This window comes from Dendrobates tinctorius, unplaced genomic scaffold, assembly GCF_039654945.1.
Source record: "Dendrobates tinctorius isolate UK_male_01 unplaced genomic scaffold, ASM3965494v1 ptg000349l, whole genome shotgun sequence".
Taxonomy (NCBI): domain Eukaryota; kingdom Metazoa; phylum Chordata; class Amphibia; order Anura; family Dendrobatidae; genus Dendrobates; species Dendrobates tinctorius.
In genome coordinates, this window is record NW_027362015.1 from 299,932 (window position 1) to 318,288 (window position 18,357).

The 18,357-nt window shown below is 48.5% G+C and overlaps 1 protein-coding gene across 2 annotated transcripts in view; it reads right to left on the reverse strand.

Annotated features, from left to right (window-relative positions):
- LOC141075035 (alanine aminotransferase 2) overlaps nt 1-18,357 on the reverse strand; it is a 201,877-nt gene that overhangs the window by 132,175 nt on the left and 51,345 nt on the right. The window contains exon 2 of one of the 2 annotated variants that reach the window (XM_073562375.1): nt 1,978-2,086. The exons of the other annotated variant lie outside the window; for it this stretch is intronic. Coding sequence (XP_073418476.1) covers nt 1,978-1,985 — 8 coding nt within the window. The 5' untranslated portion in view covers nt 1,986-2,086. The remainder of the gene's footprint in view (nt 1-1,977; nt 2,087-18,357) is intronic. 2 annotated transcript variants of the gene reach the window in all.

Genomic DNA, 18,357 nt, shown 5'->3' on the forward strand with positions numbered 1-18,357 from the left:
CCCATCATACATCATCCTATAGTCCAGTGCCCATATACCCATCATACATATCCTACATCCCATAGTCCAGTGCCCATATACCCATCATACATCATCCTATAGTCCAGTGCCCATATACCCATCATACATATCCTACATCCCATAGGCCCGTGCCCATATACCCATCACACATCCTCCATCCCATAGTCCCGTGCCCATATACCCATCATACATATCCTCCATCCCATAGTCCCATGCCCATATACCCATCATACATATCCTCCATCCCATAGTCGAGTGCCCATATACCCATCATACATCCTCCATCCCATAGTCAATCATTATGACATCATAATGAGCGGCGGGGAGTTGCAACCTATGATGACATCAGCGTCGCCATGGCAACCATTATGACATCATAATGAGGGGCGGGGCTTGATACACACATACTGTTTCCACAGTATGCAAATAGGGGCATTATGACATCATAATTAGGGGCGGGGCTTGACACGCACACACTTTTTCCCCAGTATGTAGGTAGGGGCAAAATTGTTTGGTGAATTGGAACGCGCAGGGTTAAAATTTTGCCTATCAACATAGCCTAAGACACTCTCGGGGTCCAGACGTGTGACTGTGCCAAATTTTGTGGCTGTAGCTGTGACGGTGCGGATGCCAATCCTGGACATACATACACACACATACTGTACATACATACACACACTTGAGCTTTATATATTAGATTACATAACACTGCATATAACACACCAGGACCCCCAGACTCACCTCTTCATAGTCCTGTGTCTGATGTCCCACCCTCTAGGCTATCTACACTGGACCCTGGACTCACCTCTTCATAGTCCTGTGTCTGATGTCCCACCCTCTAGGCTATCTACACTGGACCCTGGACTCACCTCTTCATAGTCCTGTGTCTGATGTCCCACCCTCTAGGCTATCTACACTGGACCCTGGACTCACCTCTTCATAGTCCTGTGTCTGATGTCCCACCCTCTAGGCTATCTACACCGGACCCTGGACTCACCTCTTCATAGTCCTGTGTCTGATGTCCCACCCTCTAGGCTATCTACACCGGACCCTGGACTCACCTCTTCATAGTCCTGTGTCTGATGTTCCACCCTCTAAGCTATCTACACCGGACCCTGGACTCACCTCTTCATAGTCCTGTGTCTGATGTCCCACCCTCTAGGCTATCTACACTGGACCCTGGACTCATCTCTTCATAGTCCGGTGTCTGATGTCCCACCCTCTGGGCTATCTACACCGGACCCTGGACTGACCTCTTCATAGTCCTGTGTCTGATGTTCCACCCTCTAGGCTATCTACACCGGACCCTGGACTCACCTCTTCATAGTCCTGTGTCTGATGTCCCACCCTCTGGGCTATCTACACCGGACCCTGGACTCACCTCTTCATAGTCCTGTGTCTGATGTCCCACCTTCTGGGCTATCTACACCGGACCCTGGACTCACCTCTTCATAGTCCTGTGTCTGATGTCCCACCCTCTGGGCTATCTACTCCGGACCCTGGACTCACCTCTTCATAGTCCTGTGTCTGATGTCCCGCCCTCTGGGCTATCTACACCGGACCCTGGACTCACCTCTTAATAGTCCTGTGTCTGATGTCCCACCTTCTGGGCTATCTACACCGGACCCTGGACTCACCTCTTCATAGTCCTGTGTCTGATGTCCCACCTTCTGGGCTATCTACACCGGACCCTGGACTCATCTCTTCATATGCTGTGTCTGATGTCCCACCCTCTGGGCTATCTACACCGGACCCTGGACTCACCACTTCATAGCCCTGTGTCTGATGTCCCACCTTCTGGGCTATCTACACCGGACCCTGGACTCACCTCTTCATAGTCCGGTGTCTGATGTCCCACCCTCTGGGCTAGCTACACCGGACCCTGGACTCACCTCTTCATAGTCCTGTGTCTGATGTCCCACCCTCTTTGCTATCTACACCGGACCCTGGACTCACCTCTTCATATGCTGTGTCTGATTTCCTCTGCTTTGGACGCTCCACAGCGTGTTCTGTTCTCAGTCCGTGACCTTCAACACTGACCACAAGCCTTCAGTAAATTAATATCCTGAAGAGAAGATGTAGAGTCTGAGAGATTTCAATTTGAGACATGGGATGAACAATGACTTTTCCAGGTGAACAGCGTGTGATACCAGATATGTCTAAAACTTCACCACCTGACCACAAATACTTATCAATACAAAGTCCCTAATGACTTGAAGACCATCTCTAGACTCTTCCAGCAGTACCTCTAGGCCTTTCTAGCACTATCATTAAGCTCTTCCAGCACTACTTTTAGGCCTTTCTAGCACTATCATTAGGCTCTTCGGGCACTGCCTTTAGGACCTCCCAACACCCTTTCTGCACTACCTCTTGGCCCTTTCTGCACAACCTCTTGACCCTTTCTGCACTACCCCTAGGCCCTTTCTGCACTACTTCTAGGCCCTTTCTGCACTACCCCTAGGCTCTTCCTGCACTACCTCTAGACCCTTTCTGCACTGCTTCTAGGCCCTTTCTGTACAACCTCTAGGCTCTTCCTGCACTACCTCTAAGCCCTTTCTGCACTGCTTCTAGGCCCTTTCTGCACTACCTCTAGGCTTTTCCAGCACTACCTCTAGGCTCTTACTGCACTACCTCTAGGCTCTTTCTGCACTACCTCTAGCCTCTTCTAGTAAAACCTCAAGGATCTTCCAGCACTACCTCTGCACCTTTCTGCACTACCTCTAGGCTCTTCCTGCAATACCTCTAAACCCTATCTGCACTACCTCTAGGCTCTTCCTGCAAAACCTCTAGGCGCTTCCTGCACTACCTCTAGACTCTTCCTGCACTACCTATATGCCCTTTCTGCCCTATATCTAGGCCCTTTCTGCAGTACCTCTAGGCTCTTCCTGCACTACCTGTAGGCTCTTCCTGCAATACCTCTAGGCCCTTTCTGCACTACTTCTAACTCTTCCTGCACTACCTCTAGACTCTTCCTGCACTACCTCTATGCCCTTTCTGCCCTATATCTAGGCCCTTTCTGCGCTACCTCTAGACTCTTCCTGCACTACCTCTAGACTCTTCCTGCAATACCTCTAGGCCCTTTCTGCACTACCTCTAGACTCTTTCTGCACTACCTCTAGACTCTTCCTACACTACCTCTAGGCCCTTTCTGCACTACCTCTAGACTCTTCCTGCACTACCTCTAGACTCTTCCTACACTACCTCTAGGCCCTTTCTGCACTACCTCTAGGATCTTCCTACACTACCTCTAGGCCCTTTCTGCACTACCTCTAGGATCTTCCTGCACTACCTCTAGGCCCTTTCTGCACTACCTCTAGGATCTTCCTGCACTACCTCTAGACCCTTCCTGCACTACCTCTAGGCCCTGTCTGCACTACCTCTAGGCTCTTCCTGCACTACCTCTAGGCCGTTTCTGCACTGCCTCTAGGCCGTTTCTGCACTACCTCTAGACTCTTCCAGTGATGCATCTAGACTCTTTGAGCACTGTTTCTAGCTGAATAACATGATACCTTGATATCTGCAATCCCCTGTCTTATTCCATAGAAATACATGTTTTTCTTATATGTAAATAAACTGTTCAGATCTATGGGCTGGACAAAGATCTTCTGGAGACTCCACCTCGAGAGCTTATTATAAATGACAGGGGGTGTTACCAGGATGAGACATGTAATAACACAGAACAGCAGAACTGAACTTTGTCTTCTCGTAAACATGTCAGCAGCTGCGGTTCTCACAGCTCCACTGTATGGTACGGGCTTCTCCGAGATGGATGCTGCAAATGTGTCAGTGATAATCACATACAGCTCTGCAGTGAGATCAGGAGAGCAGAGAGCGGTCATCACACTGGTAACTTCTCCTGTCATTTACAATGGACTCTGGAGGCGGAGTCTCAGGGAGATCTATGTCCAGCTCATAGATCTTAACAGCTCATTTACATGTAAGAAAAATGTGGATTTCTCTGGAATAAAACATTGGATCACAGATATCAAGATATAATTTTACTCAGCTTTCTATGAGCTACATGCCCATACAGACGGCTCAGGAGCGACGATCAGTCACAGATACCCTTTAATTCTGACAACGTTTACAGCTGTAAAAATACCCTAAGAACTGAGAAGTTTTGAAGTGAATACACTGATCTGACTGTCAGGGGAAGAACATTCCGAAGCACAGGTGCAGCACAGGAGAAGACCTGCAGATGGGAGGTTTTTAGTTAGAGCCAAATAGTTGTAGGTAATAGTTGTGCAGGTAGGGGTGAGAGTATAGACGCTAGAGGGGTGTAAGGAACTACGTTCTGCTTTGTGAATGTTATAGTCAGTGACTGGCACAGTGCGGAGGGCTGAGTACACGGGTTAGGTGGAGAGATGGAGGCAGAAGATGAGGAGCTCCATCTACTTCACATCATATCTCCACCCCACAGAGATCTCACGGCCCTCGTGACACGAGGGTCTCGATCTACACAAAGCTTCGGCATTTCTTTTTATACTTTGAGACAATGTGACTACATTAATGAGTAGACTAATTTTGTGGGAAGTGGCAGCCTGTGATGGCATCGGTGGTCTGGGGACTGGACGGAAGCTCCAGGTAATGTATTAATATGAGTCGACATTGCACTCATCTAGGCATCTGCAGGTCTGGGACGTTGTCGCTAGTCAGGTACACTGATTTATAATCGGGACCCCCGAGACCCCCTATTCTAGAGCCACCTACCTGCTAACCGGACCCCACACCTGGTAACTGTCCAGCCCTGCTGTGCGATGAGGTCAGAGTGTCCTATCTGGTGTGGAGGGGGATGTAAGTGACGGAGGGTCAGAGTATGTACGTGTGCCCCAGCCTCAAATTACAGCACGCGGGTAACATTATACCCCTTATTCCCCAACAGCAGCTGCCATGTGTAGTGAGCCCCATCTATAGGAGAACACACATAACATTAACAGGGTGGTACTATACGAAAAATGAACAGTAGATATCATAACTCCCAGCTATAAAATATGAGAGAACACTTACACTGGACAGCAGTCTAACGAGACCTCTGTAAGAGAGCGCTGGACTCTACTAAGTAATCGAGAGACACAGACGCAAAACTGTAAGACAAGTGTGAAAAGTCAGGATGAGAGTCACAAGAGACAGGATCAGGGTCATAAGTGCAGGATGAAGAGCCAGGGTCACAAGTCCAAGAGGAACAGCCAGGATCACAAGTTCAGGATGAAGAGCCAGGGTCATAAGTCCATGAGGAACAGTCAGGATCACAAGTCCAGGATGAAGAGTCAAGGTCAGGGTCACAAATCCAGGAGGATATTCAGGGTCAGGACCACAAGTCCAGAAGGAAAAGCCAAGGTCAGGGTCATGAGTACAGGAGGAAAAGCAAAAGGTCAGATGAAGAGCCAAGGTCACACATCCAGGAAGAAGAGCTAGGGTCAGGGTCACAAGTCCAGGAGGAAGAGCTAAGGTCAGAGTCACAACTCCATAAGGAAGAGCCAGGGTCACAAGTGCAGGAGGAATAGAAAAGGGTCAGATGAAGAGCCAAGTGTTATGATTGAGTCACCGTAGGAGGCAAAAACAGAAATGCTAGCTAAGTCCTGAAAACCAGAGAAGTTGGCAACTATCAGATTGCAGACCCCTGAACCTATCAACACAACTAGCAGTAGCCGTGGGGGGTTCCTACGATGACCTAGACCCCTCGATCACAGCCGGAGAGATACATAGGCCTAAAGACGGAAAGGGGAAATCTAACTGCCCCAGAGCAGACCCCAAAGCAATAGGCAGCCCCCCACATATAATCACGGTGAAGCAAGATGAAAAAACTTACACAGACAGAAAGACAGGCTGAGCAAAGACGGGGCCCAAAAACTACCTAGAAAGGAACGGATAGGAAGGCTGCTGTCTGCAATCTGCCAAAACCCTATCAGAGACAAAAGCCAACAAGCTGATATAAAAATGGCCCTGAAGCAACTAAGCTTCAAAAACTAAATCAGCACTCAGGTACTTTCAGAAGACAGAGCTCAAGGAACACTGCACACTCCAGCAGGGAGTGGCAGAATCCAAAAAGCAAGAAAAACAAAAACAAATCTTAGATGCAAAAAGGCAAAACAGAAAACTTAGCTTTAGGAGAGCAGGAATAAGACTGGTGTCCAAGAGTCCACAGAGAAATCACCCGCAGGGCAGAAAGGGCGTAGGCTGCCTTAAATCCAGTCAGTGATTCCACTCAGCCAATTGTCTTCATTAGTCCCAGGTGCCTGATAATCAGGCTCACTACCTTCCTTCACTAGAATGGGAGTTCACCAGGCCTCAGTGACGTAGGGGAAAATGAACTCACAACAGTACCCCCCCCTTGAGGAGGGGTCACCGAACCCTCAACAACGCTACCAGGGCGATCAGGGTGAGCCCGATGAAAGGCACAAACCAATCTTTTGGCATGAATATCAGAGGCAGAGACCCAGGAATTATCCTCCTGACCATAACCCTTCCACTTAACCAAATACTGGAGTCTCCGTCTAGCCAGACGGGAATCCAGAATTTTCTCTACCTCATATTCCAAGTTACCTTCAACCAATACAGGGTCCGGAGGTGCCACCTCAGGCACAACTGGCTCAACAAACCTCTACAACAAGGACTTATGGAACACATTATGGATCTTAAATGTGACAGGAAGAGCCAAACGAAAAGAGACCGGATTAATAATCTCCAAAATCTTGTAAGGTCCAATAAATCTAGGCTTAAACTTAGGAGAAGCCACCTTCATAGCAATATTTTTTGATGATAACCACACCATATCACCAATCTTAAACTGGGGACCAATGGTCCTATGTCGATTGGAAAACCGCTGGGCCTTTTCCTGGGAGAGAGATAACTTATCCACCACTTGGTCTCAGATCTGGTGCATTCTCTCCACCACAGTGTCAACACCTGGGCAGGCAGAAGGCTCCACCTGCCCTGAAGAAAATCGAGGGTGAAAACCAAAGTTACAAAAAAAAGGTGACATCAAAGTGGCAGAACTAGCTCTATTATTTAAAGCAAATTCGGCCAAGGGCAAAAATGAAACCCAATCATCCTGATCAGCGGAAATAAAACATCTCAAATACGACTCCAAGGTCTGGTTTGTTCTCTCTGTCTGCCCATTGGTCTGAGGGTGAAAAGCAGAGGAAAAGGACAACTGAATTCCCAACTTGGAACAGAACGTCCTCCAAAATTTAGACACAAATTGAACTCCTCTGTCAGATACAATGTTCTCAGGAATCCCGTGCAAGCGAACCACCTGTTGCAAAAACAGAGGCACCAACTCAGAGGAAGATGGCAACTTAGGGAGTGGTACAAGATGAACCATCTTAGAGAACCTATCACAAATCACCCAAATAACAGTCATTCTTTGAGAGACCGGCATATCAGAAATGAAATCCATTGAAATATGGGTCCATGGCCTCCTGGGGACCGGCAAAGGCATCAACAACCCACTAGAGCGAGAACAAGATTTAGACTGGGAGCAAGTCCCACAGGACTGCACAAAATTCCTGACATCATGAGACAAGGTGGGCCACCAAAAAGAGCGACTCACCAGATCTCTAGTACCAAAAATACCTGGATGACCAGCCAATGCAGAGCAATGAACTTCAGACATCACTCTCTTCTTCCACTGGTCAGGAACATACAACTTTCCACTGGGGCAACGCTCAGGTTTGTCCTCCTGGAACTCTTGCAGAGCAAGTCTCAAATCGGGCGAGATGGCAGAAAGAACTACCCCTTCGCCTAAGATGGTGGCAGGCTTGGTCACCACAGGAGAATCAGCAAAGAAACTCCTAGAGAGGGCGTCTGCCTTGACATTTCTTAGTTCCAGGAAGGAAAGAGACCACAAAATCAAAACGTGTAAAAAACAAGGCCCACCTAGCCTGTCTAGGGTTCAAACATTTAGCCGACTCTAGGTAAATCAAATTTTTGTGGTCAGTGAGGACCACAACTTGATGTTTGGCTCCCTCCAACCAATGTCTCCACTCCTCAAATGCCCATTTCATGGCCAACAGTTCCCGATTCCCCACATCATAGTTACGTTCAGATGAAGAGAACTTACGGGAAAAGAAAGCACAGGGATTCATTTTAGATGTTACCGGATCCTTTTGGGACAACACCGCTCCTGCACCAATCTCAGAAGCATCCACCTCTACCTGGAACGGGAGTGAGACATCAGGTTGCCGCAGAACCGGGGCGGAGGTAAATCTACGCTTCAGCTCCTGAAAGGAAGCAACCGCCTCCGGAGACCAATTCAACACATCCGCACCCTTCCTGGTCAGGTCAGTCAATGGTTTGGCAATACTAGAAAATTTTGCTATAAATTTCCAATAAAAATTAGCAAAACCCAAAAACTTCTGGAGGGCCTTCAAAGAAGTGGGCTGAACCCAATCATAAATGGCCTGTACCTTGGCCGGGTCCATTTCAATAGTTGACGGAGACAAAATAAATCCCAAAAAAGAAATTCTCTGTACTCCAAAAAGGCATTTTGATCCTTTGACATACAGAGAATTCTCTCTCAAGATCCGGAACACAGTCCGAATATGTTCCACATGAGAATCCCAATCCTTGGAGAAGATCAAAATATCATCCAGATAGATAATCAAAAATTTATCGACAAAGTCTCGGAAAATATCGTTCATGAAGCACTGGAAGACAGAAGGGGCATTAGTGAGCCCAAAAGGCATCACCAGGTACTCAAAATGTCCCTCCGGAGTATTAAACGCCGTCTTCCATTCATCCCCCTGCTTAATGCGGATAAGGTTATACGCCCCCCTGAGGTCAAGCTTGGTAAACCAGCAAGCACCTCTGACTCTAGAGAATAGATTCGAAATCAGGGGTAACGGATACTGATATTTAATAGTAATTTTATTGAGGGCACAATAATCAATACAAGGCCTTAAAGAACCATCCTTCTTGGCCACAAAAAAAAACCGGCAGCTAAGGGTGAAGAGGATGGTCTAATATGACCCTTCTCCAACGCCTCCTTAATATAGGACCGCATAGCCTCGTGCTCGGGTACAGATAAATTGAAGAGCCGACCCTTGGGAAATTTACACCCCGGGTTTAGTTCAATAGCACAGTCATAACTCCTATGAGGAAGCAAGGACGCAGACTCATTCTCACTAAATACATCATAGTAGAACGCCAAATAGTCAGGAGCCTCATGCGACTGAGAGGTGGAAAAAACCGGAGCCTCACTAAAGGTACACCGGCAACCCCAACTCACCACAGACACAGACTTCCAATCCAACACTGGATTATGAATCTGCAACCAGGGAAACCCCAGAACAACGGCATCATGCAGACCATGCAACACCAAAAATCTGCAATTTTCTTGGTGGTATGGGGTGACCCGCATGACCAACTGGGTCCAAAACTGAGGTTTATTTTTAGCCAGAGGGGTAGCATCAATCCCCCTCAAAGGGATAGGCGTCTGCAGAGGTGTCAACGGAAATCCACAACGTTTAGCAAAATCCAAGTCCATTAGGTTTAGCGCTGCTCCCGAATCCACAAAAGCCTTGGCGGAAAATGTGGACAGGGAACAGATCAGAGTAATCGCCAAAAGAAACTTAGGCTGAACCCCACCAACAGAAAACGTGTGTGCAAAGCGTTTCTCACGTTTAGGACAAACAGAAATAACATGTGAGGCATCTCCACAGAAAAAACACAGCTTATTACTAGAGTTGAGCGAAACGGGTCGAAAAAATTCAAAAGTCGCTGACTTTTGGCAAAGTCGGGTTTCATGAAACGAAACTCGACCCTAGGATGAGGTCGGCCACGAGGTCGGCGACTTACGCGCCAAAGTCGCGTTTCAAAAGTTTGTTTTGCGCTCTTTTTCAGCCAATCAGGATCCACGGACACTGTGGGCAACGTGATGACATAGGCACGGGTCACCACCATCTTTCAGAAGGGCATGCAAGTGATTGGCTTGCTTTGGGGGGCGTCACAGGGGGTATAAAAGGGCGTGCACGCCGACCGCCATGTTACTCATGCTGATCTCAGAATAGGGAGAACTGCTGCTGCTGCTGATTTTGTAGGGAGAGCGTTAGGCAGGGAAGACACCAAAAACTGCTTCTGCTGCTAGCGATTTTGCCTGTACAACACACCAGTCACTGTGCAGTGCAAGGGGAGGCTATATAGTGGTGTATCAGTGGTGTTGGTTGTTGGGCTGCCTTCTAAGGCTTCCTGACATTCCTGCATTGCTGTTTACCCACTGCTCCGCAAACTGCTTTTTTAAAAGCAATCCCAATTTTATTTTTTTGTCCTGCTGAGAAGAAAAAAAAACTGCTTCTGCTGCTAGCGATTTGGCCTGCACAACACACCAGTCACTGTGCAGTGCAAGGGGAGGCTATATTGTGGTGTATCAGTGGTGTTGGTTGTTGGGCTGCCTTTTAAGGCTTCCTGACAGGCTGGCATTGCTGTTTACCCACTGCTCTGCAAACTGCTTTTTTAAAAGCAATCCAATCTCCCATATCCTCTAGTCACTTTTGTCACAGCTGTGCCATCGAGCCTGTGACATAGCGCTCAGATATCATTGGGCCTCACACAATCCAAAAGTGTCCAGTGTCCACAAGTGTCTGCAGAAATTCAAAATCTCCCTTATCCTCTAGTCACTTTGGTCACAGCTGTGCCATCGAGCCTGTCACATAGCGCTCAGATATCAGTGGGCCTCACACAATCCAAAAGTGTCCAGTGTCCACAAGTGTCTGCAGAAATTCAAAATCTCCCTTATCCTCTAGTCACTTTGGTCACAGCTGTGCCATCGAGCCTGTCACATAGCGCTCAGATATTCATTGGGCCTCACACAATCCAAAAGTGTCCAGTGTCCACAAGTGTCTGCAGAAATTCAAAATCTCCATTATCCTCTAGTCACTTTGGTCACAGCTGTGCCATCGAGCCTGTCACATAGCGCTCAGATATCAGTGGGCCTCACACAATCCAAAAGTGTCCAGTGTCCACAAGTGTCTGCAGAAATTCAAAATCTCCCTTATCCTTTCGTCACTTTGGTCACAGCTGTGCCATCGAGCCTGTCACATAGCGCTCAGATATTCATTGGGCCTCACACAATCCAAAAGTGTCCAGTGTCCACAAGTGTGTGCAGAAATTCAAAATCTCCTTTATCCTCTAGTCACTTTGGTCACAGCTGTGCCATCGAGCCTGTCACATAGCGCTCAGATATTCATTGGGCCTCACACAATCCAAAAGTGTCCAGTGTCCACAAGTGTCTGCAGAAATTCAAAATCTCCCTTATCCTCTAGTCACTTTGGTCACAGCTGTGCCATCGAGCCTGTCACATAGCGCTCAGATATTCATTGGGCCTCACACAATCCAAAAGTGTCCAGTGTCCACAAGTGTCTGCAGAAATTCAAAATCTCCCTTATCCTCTCGTCACTTTGGTCACAGCTGTGCCATCGAGCCTGTCACATAGCGCTCAGATATTCATTGGGACTCACACAATCCAAAAGTGTCCAGTGTCCACAAGTGTGTGCAGAAATTCAAAATCTCCTTTATCCTCTAGTCACTTTGGTCACAGCTGTGCCATCGAGCCTGTCACATAGCGCTCAGATATTCATTGGGCCTCACACAATCCAAAAGTGTCCAGTGTCCACAAGTGTGTGCAGAAATTCAAAATCTCCTTTATCCTCTAGTCACTTTGGTCACAGCTGTGACATCGAGCCTGTCACATAGCGCTCAGATATTCATTGGGCCTCAAACAATCCAAAAGTGTCCAGTGTCCACAAGTGTCTGCAGAAATTCAAAATCTCCCTTATTCTCTAGTCACTTTGGTCACAGCTGTGCCATCGAGCCTGTCACATAGCGCTCAGATATTCATTGGGCCTCACACAATCCAAAAGTGTCCAGTGTCCACAAGTGTCTGCAGAAATTCAAAATCTCCTTTATCCTCTAGTCACTTTGGTCACAGCTGTGCCATCGAGCCTGTCACATAGCGCTCAGATATTCATTGGGCCTCACACAATCCAAAAGTGTCCAGTGTCCACAAATGTGTGCAGAAATTCAAAATCTCCTTTATCCTCTAGTCACTTTGGTCACAGCTGTGCCATCGAGCCTGTCACATAGCGCTCAGATATTCATTGGGCCTCACACAATCCAAAAGTGTCCAGTGTCCACAAGTGTCTGCAGAAATTCAAAATCTCCCTTATCCTCTAGTCACTTTGGTCACAGCTGTGCCATCGAGCCTGTCACATAGCGCTCAGATATCAGTGGGCCTCACACAATCCAAAAGTGTCCAGTGTCCACAAGTGTCTGCAGAAATTCAAAATCTCCCTTATCCTCTAGTCACTTTGGTCACAGCTGTGCCATCGAGCCTGTCACATAGCGCTCAGATATTCATTGGGCCTCACACAATCCAAAAGTGTCCAGTGTCCACAAGTGTCTGCAGAAATTCAAAATCTCCCTTATCCTCTAGTCACTTTGGTCACAGCTGTGCCATCGAGCCTGTCACATAGCGCTCAGATATTCATTGGGCCTCACACAATCCAAAAGTGTCCAGTGTCCACAAGTGTGTGCAGAAATTCAAAATCTCCTTTATCCTCTAGTCACTTTGGTCACAGCTGTGCCATCGAGCCTGTCACATAGCGCTCAGATATTCATTGGGCCTCACACAATCCAAAAGTGTCCAGTGTCCACAAGTGTGTGCAGAAATTCAAAATCTCCTTTATCCTCTAGTCACTTTGGTCACAGCTGTGCCATCGAGCCTGTCACATAGCGCTCAGATATTCATTGGGCCTCACACAATCCAAAAGTGTCCAGTGTCCACAAGTGTGTGCAGAAATTCAAAATCTCCTTTATCCTCTAGTCACTTTGGTCACAGCTGTGCCATCGAGCCTGTCACATAGCGCTCAGATATTCATTGGGCCTCACACAATCCAAAAGTGTCCAGTGTCCACAAGTGTCTGCAGAAATTCAAAATCTCCCTTATCCTCTCGTCACTTTGGTCACAGCTGTGCCATCGAGCCTGTCACATAGCGCTCAGATATTCATTGGGCCTCACACAATCCAAAAGTGTCCAGTGTCCACAAGTGTGTGCAGAAATTCAAAATCTCCTTTATCCTCTAGTCACTTTGGTCACAGCTGTGACATCGAGCCTGTCACATAGCGCTCAGATATTCATTGGGCCTCACACAATCCAAAAGTGTCCAGTGTCCACAAGTGTCTGCAGAAATTCAAAATCTCCCCTGTCCTATAGACACCTTGTACCTTGTTTTACATTACTATATAGTTTGTTGGATTTTGTCTATATTTCTACCAAAAATGAGGAAGCTGGTGGAAGAGGCCGTGGAATTGGGCAGGGGTTGGCAGCTGGTAATGATGGTGTTGGTGGTGGATCTGATGGTAGTGGCAAGAGCAAAATAGGACCGAATGCAGGAGGTGCTGAGCCTGCGTCATCGTCTGGCTACATAAGGCCTCGAACGCTTAGTTTTCTAGGAGTTGGCAAACCGCTTTTAAAGCCAGAGCATCAGGAAAAAGTTTTGTCTTACATTGCTGACTCAGCCTCCAGCTCTATCGCCTCCTCTTCTTCAGTTGTAAAAAGTAAAAGCACTGAGTCGTCATTGGAGGCTCATGTTCATGAACCACACCTTTCCTTGTGTCCTTCACCCCAACCAAGATTGAAGGATGAAGCAGGCCATAGTACTGATTACTCCATGGAGCTGTTTTCACATACCATGCCTGGATTATCAAGTGAAATGGTGAATTACCCAGGCCAAGATGAATCTGACATGGAGTGCACTGATGCACAGCCGCTGATGGATGATTCTGCTGGTACATTCACTCAGAGCACTACATTGTCCTCGCAGTGTACAGAGACAGATTCTGACCCTGATGAGACTCAGGTGCCCCTTCCCGCACACTATACCACCATACACGGTGACACAGAGGAAGGTGCACATGACATAGAAGAGGAGGTGATGGATGACCCAGTTGTTGACCCAGATTGGCATCCATTGGGGGAAGAGGGTGCTGCTTCCAATAGCTCAGATGAGGAGCATCCACAGCAGACATCGACATCGCAACAGCTGTTATCTGGCAGGCCCGGAGCACTCCAAAGACAGGTTCCAAACATAAAAATAGTTGCTGGACAGCTTGTCCAGAGGGTCAAAAGATCACAGCGTGCTAGGCCGCAAAATGTCTGCCAAAGTAGGAAGAGTGCAGTGTGGCACTTTTTTGAACAAAATCCTCATGATCAGGCCAAGGTTATCTGTAAGAAGTGCGCAAAGACCTTTAGCCGAGGGAAAAATCTGAAAAATTTGAATACCAGTTGCATGCTTAGACATTTAACCAGCATGCACTTGCAAGCGTGGACACAACACCAAACCTCAAGTGCCACATGTGCAACTGATCACAACGAAAGTAGTCAGCAACGCTACATTGTTTCCCCCACTGTAAGCCCACCGGTTAGCACAGCAGCAAATGTTGAGGTGTCGTTGCAAGGCCACAGCAGTCAGGGAATCCCACTGTTATATCAACGAAAGACTGATTCTAGGCCATCAGAAAGAACAACAACTCCATCACCATCATCAACCCTCTCTCAGTCCGCCCTGTCCACCGCTACTTCCACCATATGCAGCTCTCAAGTCCAGCTCACCCTCCCAGACACTATGAGTAGGTCAAGAAAGTACTCAGTCTCTCATCCGCGTACACTGGGTTTGAACGCCCACATTGCCAAACTAATCTCGTTTGAGATGATGCCCTTTCGGTTGGTGGAAAGCACAGCTTTCCGCGAACTCATGGCCTATGCAGTACCACGCTATGACCTACCCAGTCGCCACTTCTTCTCTCGCAAAGCCATCCCAGCCCTCCACCATCATGTGAAAGACCGCATTGTCCATGCACTCAAGCAGTCAGTGAGCGGAAAGGTGCACCTCACAACTGATGCATGGTCCAGTCGGCATGGCCAGGGCCGTTACGTGTCCATCACTGTGCACTGGGTTAATGTGGTGGATGCAGGGTCCACAGGGGACAGCGGTGGTGGGACAGTGCTGCCTAGCCCATGGTATAGGAAACAGTTGGCTGTAGGCGTTCGACCCTCCTCCTCCTCCTCCTCCAGAAGCGAAAGCTCGTCCACAGAGCGCAGTCGTACGAGCACTCCATCTGCAGCTGCCACTGTTGCACACGATGTGTCCCCCTATCGAGCAGCTAGTGGAAAGCGTCAGCAGGCTGTGTTGCAGATGATGTGTTTGGGCAACAGACACACCGCCGAGGTGCTGGCCGAGTACTTGAAGCGACAAACTGAGTCATGGCTGGGCAGTACATCTTGAGGCAGGCAAGGTAGTTAGTGATAACGGCCGTAATTTTGTGGCAGCCATAGCCCTTTCAAAACTCAGCCACATACCTTGCTTGGCTCACACCTTGAACCTGGTGGTGCAGTGCTTCCTCAAAAATTATCCGGAGTTAACAGCCCTGCTCCAGAAGGTGCGAAGACTGTGCGCGCACATCCGCCGGTCGCCTGTACACTCCGTTCGTATGCAGAAGCTGCAGCGATTGCTCCACCTTCCCAACCACCGCCTCATTATCGACATTGCAACAAGGTGGAACTCCACCCTGCACATGGTGGAGCGGCTGTGCGAGCAGAGGCAGGCCATAATGCATTTGTGGGAGGATACACGGCCAGGCACTTTGAGAGCAGACATGGAGTTGACAGGTGTGCAGTGGTCGAAGCTGAAAGACCTCTGTAAAGTCCTTCAGTGTTTTGAGGAATGCACACGGCTGGTAAGCGCAGACGACGCCATCCTAAGCATGAGCATCCCACTTATGCGTCTGCTCATGCAAACTTTGACGCACCTTAAGGAGCAGGCGTCTGCAGCCAATGTTGATGAGGAGGAAGAGGAGGAGGGAATCCTTGATGACATTCAGCCATTGTCTGCTCAGGGACCTCTCCTGGACGAGGTGGAGGAAGAAGAGGAGGAGGAGGATGATGATGGGGATGATTACTTAGGGGAGGAGGATGCATCTCGTGGGGCAAGTGAAAATGTTGGCGTGGCAAGGTCTGGTACAGGGTTTGTGCGTGACTGGAGGGATGTGGATTTGCCAGAAAGTGCTCCTCCAACCAGCACTCGCATTGCATCATTGACACCGGGAACATTGGCCCACATGTCAGATTATGCCTTGCAGATCCTAAAAAGGGACCCCCGCATTGCCAAAATGATGAACGATGACGACTACTGGTTGGCCAGCATCCTGGATCCACGCTATAAAGGCAAATTACAAAACATCATGCCACAGGAGAACCTTGACCTAATATTGGCTAATAAACAAGCAACTCTGGTAAATCGGTTGCTTGAGGCATTCCCAGCACACAGCAGCGGTGATGGTTCTCACACGAGCCGTACGGGCCCGGGGGCAGCTTGGCAGAGGTGTTCGTGGTGCACACAGCAGAAGTGGCGTTGGAGACAGGGGTTTCATGACAATGTTGTGGACTGATTTTTCAAGTACCGCTCACACAACTGGTAATACTGCATCGATGGAAAGTGACAGGAGACAGCAGTTGTCAACTATGGTTACAAACTACTTTCCTCCCATATCGATGTTCTCCCACACAGGTCATTCCCCTTTGACTATTGGGCCGCTAAACTGGACACCTGGCCTGAATTGGCCCAATATGCCTTACAGGAGCTCGCTTGCCCAGCTGCAAGTGTGCTATCGGAAAGAGTCTTCAGTGCAGCTGGATCAATCCTGACAGAAAAAAGGACCCGTCTGTCAACCCAAAATGTGGATGATCTAACCTTCATTAAAATGAACCATGCATGGGTTTCCAAGGATTTTGTCCCACCTTCCCCTGATGACACATAGGGTGACAGAAAAATGGCTTGCTTTGGTCCACCTCTTCCTGGGACTTGACCTATTTCACCTTTTGCATCAGCTGAATGTCCAACATCAACATATGCCACTTTCTAAAACTCCCTAACAGTGCTGCCTCCCCCCCCATGGCCGGGGTCACCACCTAGCGCACGACACCGCGCGAGTGCCGTTGCTCTGGACAGGTGGGTAGGCCGACTCTTGGGCGCGGGCACTGGCACAGGGTCCCTCATAGTGCAATCAAGTGTCTCTGACGGTGGTGGTGCACACCCGCCGTCAGACACACCGCTGTACTATGAGGGGCCCAGTGCCAGTACCGACGCCCACGAGTGGGCCCCCCTTGCTTGGGCAGGGCCCCAGCATTTGCAATCTTTACCTCTCCCTGCTCCTCCGCTGTGTAATCTGGGCCGTCAAATCCATACTGTGCCTGACACCGTCTGAGCCTGCCTCCTGATGTATAGACATATATTTTGAATGTGTACGCTATCCATACATGTTATCCGGGGATACGGTACCCTTTCTAACCTTTGTGCAATCACGTGCAATCCATACTGGGCCTAACACCGTCTGAGCCTGCCTCCTGCTGTATAGACATATATTTTGAATGTGTACGCTATCCATACATGTTATCCGGGGATACGGTACCCTTTCTAACCTTTGTGCAATCACGTGCAATCCATACTGGGCCTATCACCGTCTGAGCCTGCCTCCTGCTGTATAGACATATATTTTGAATGTGTACGCTATCCATACATGTTATCCGGGGATACGGTACCCTTTCTAACCTTTGTGCAATCACGTGCAATCCATACTGGGCCTAACACCGTCTGAGCCTGCCTCCTGATGTATAGACATATATTTTGAATGTGTACGCTATCCATACATGTTATCCGGGGATACGGTACCCTTTCTAACCTTTGTGCAATCACGTGCAATCCATACTGGGCCTAACACCGTCTGAGCCTGCCTCCTGCTGTATAGACATATATTTTGAATGTGTACGCTATCCATACATGTTATCTGGGGATACGGTACCCTTTCTAACCTTTGTGCAATCACGTGCAATCCATACTGGGCGTGAGAACGGCTGGCGAGCTGTTAAGCAAGCTACAGCACCTGTGGTTTGCACACGTAAGTTTTTAATTTTTTCAGGAATGACGGTTAGGCCTAATTCCGGAACTGCGGTTGACCTGCACTTACTGGGAAATCATCGTTCGCGGGTAATAATTGTAATCACAGATCCCCATCACTAACGTTGTTCAGCGGGTTATCTGCACCTGTAAGCGACAAACGCTGGCCTTTTCAGTGTAGCGCACATGCAGCCACGGACATGTAAGGGCATGACACACCAGTTATTGGCCAATCTCATGTGCCAGAGCCTCACGTGTCCCTCTAGTAAGCCGGACTCGGACCGCGGGGCATGACGGAGTCTCGTTCGTTAACGGAATTAAGCTTGCAATGTGTGCATCTGTTCTGTAGCTGGCATGGTTGAGGTTTCCCAGGTGGAGTCGAATTTAA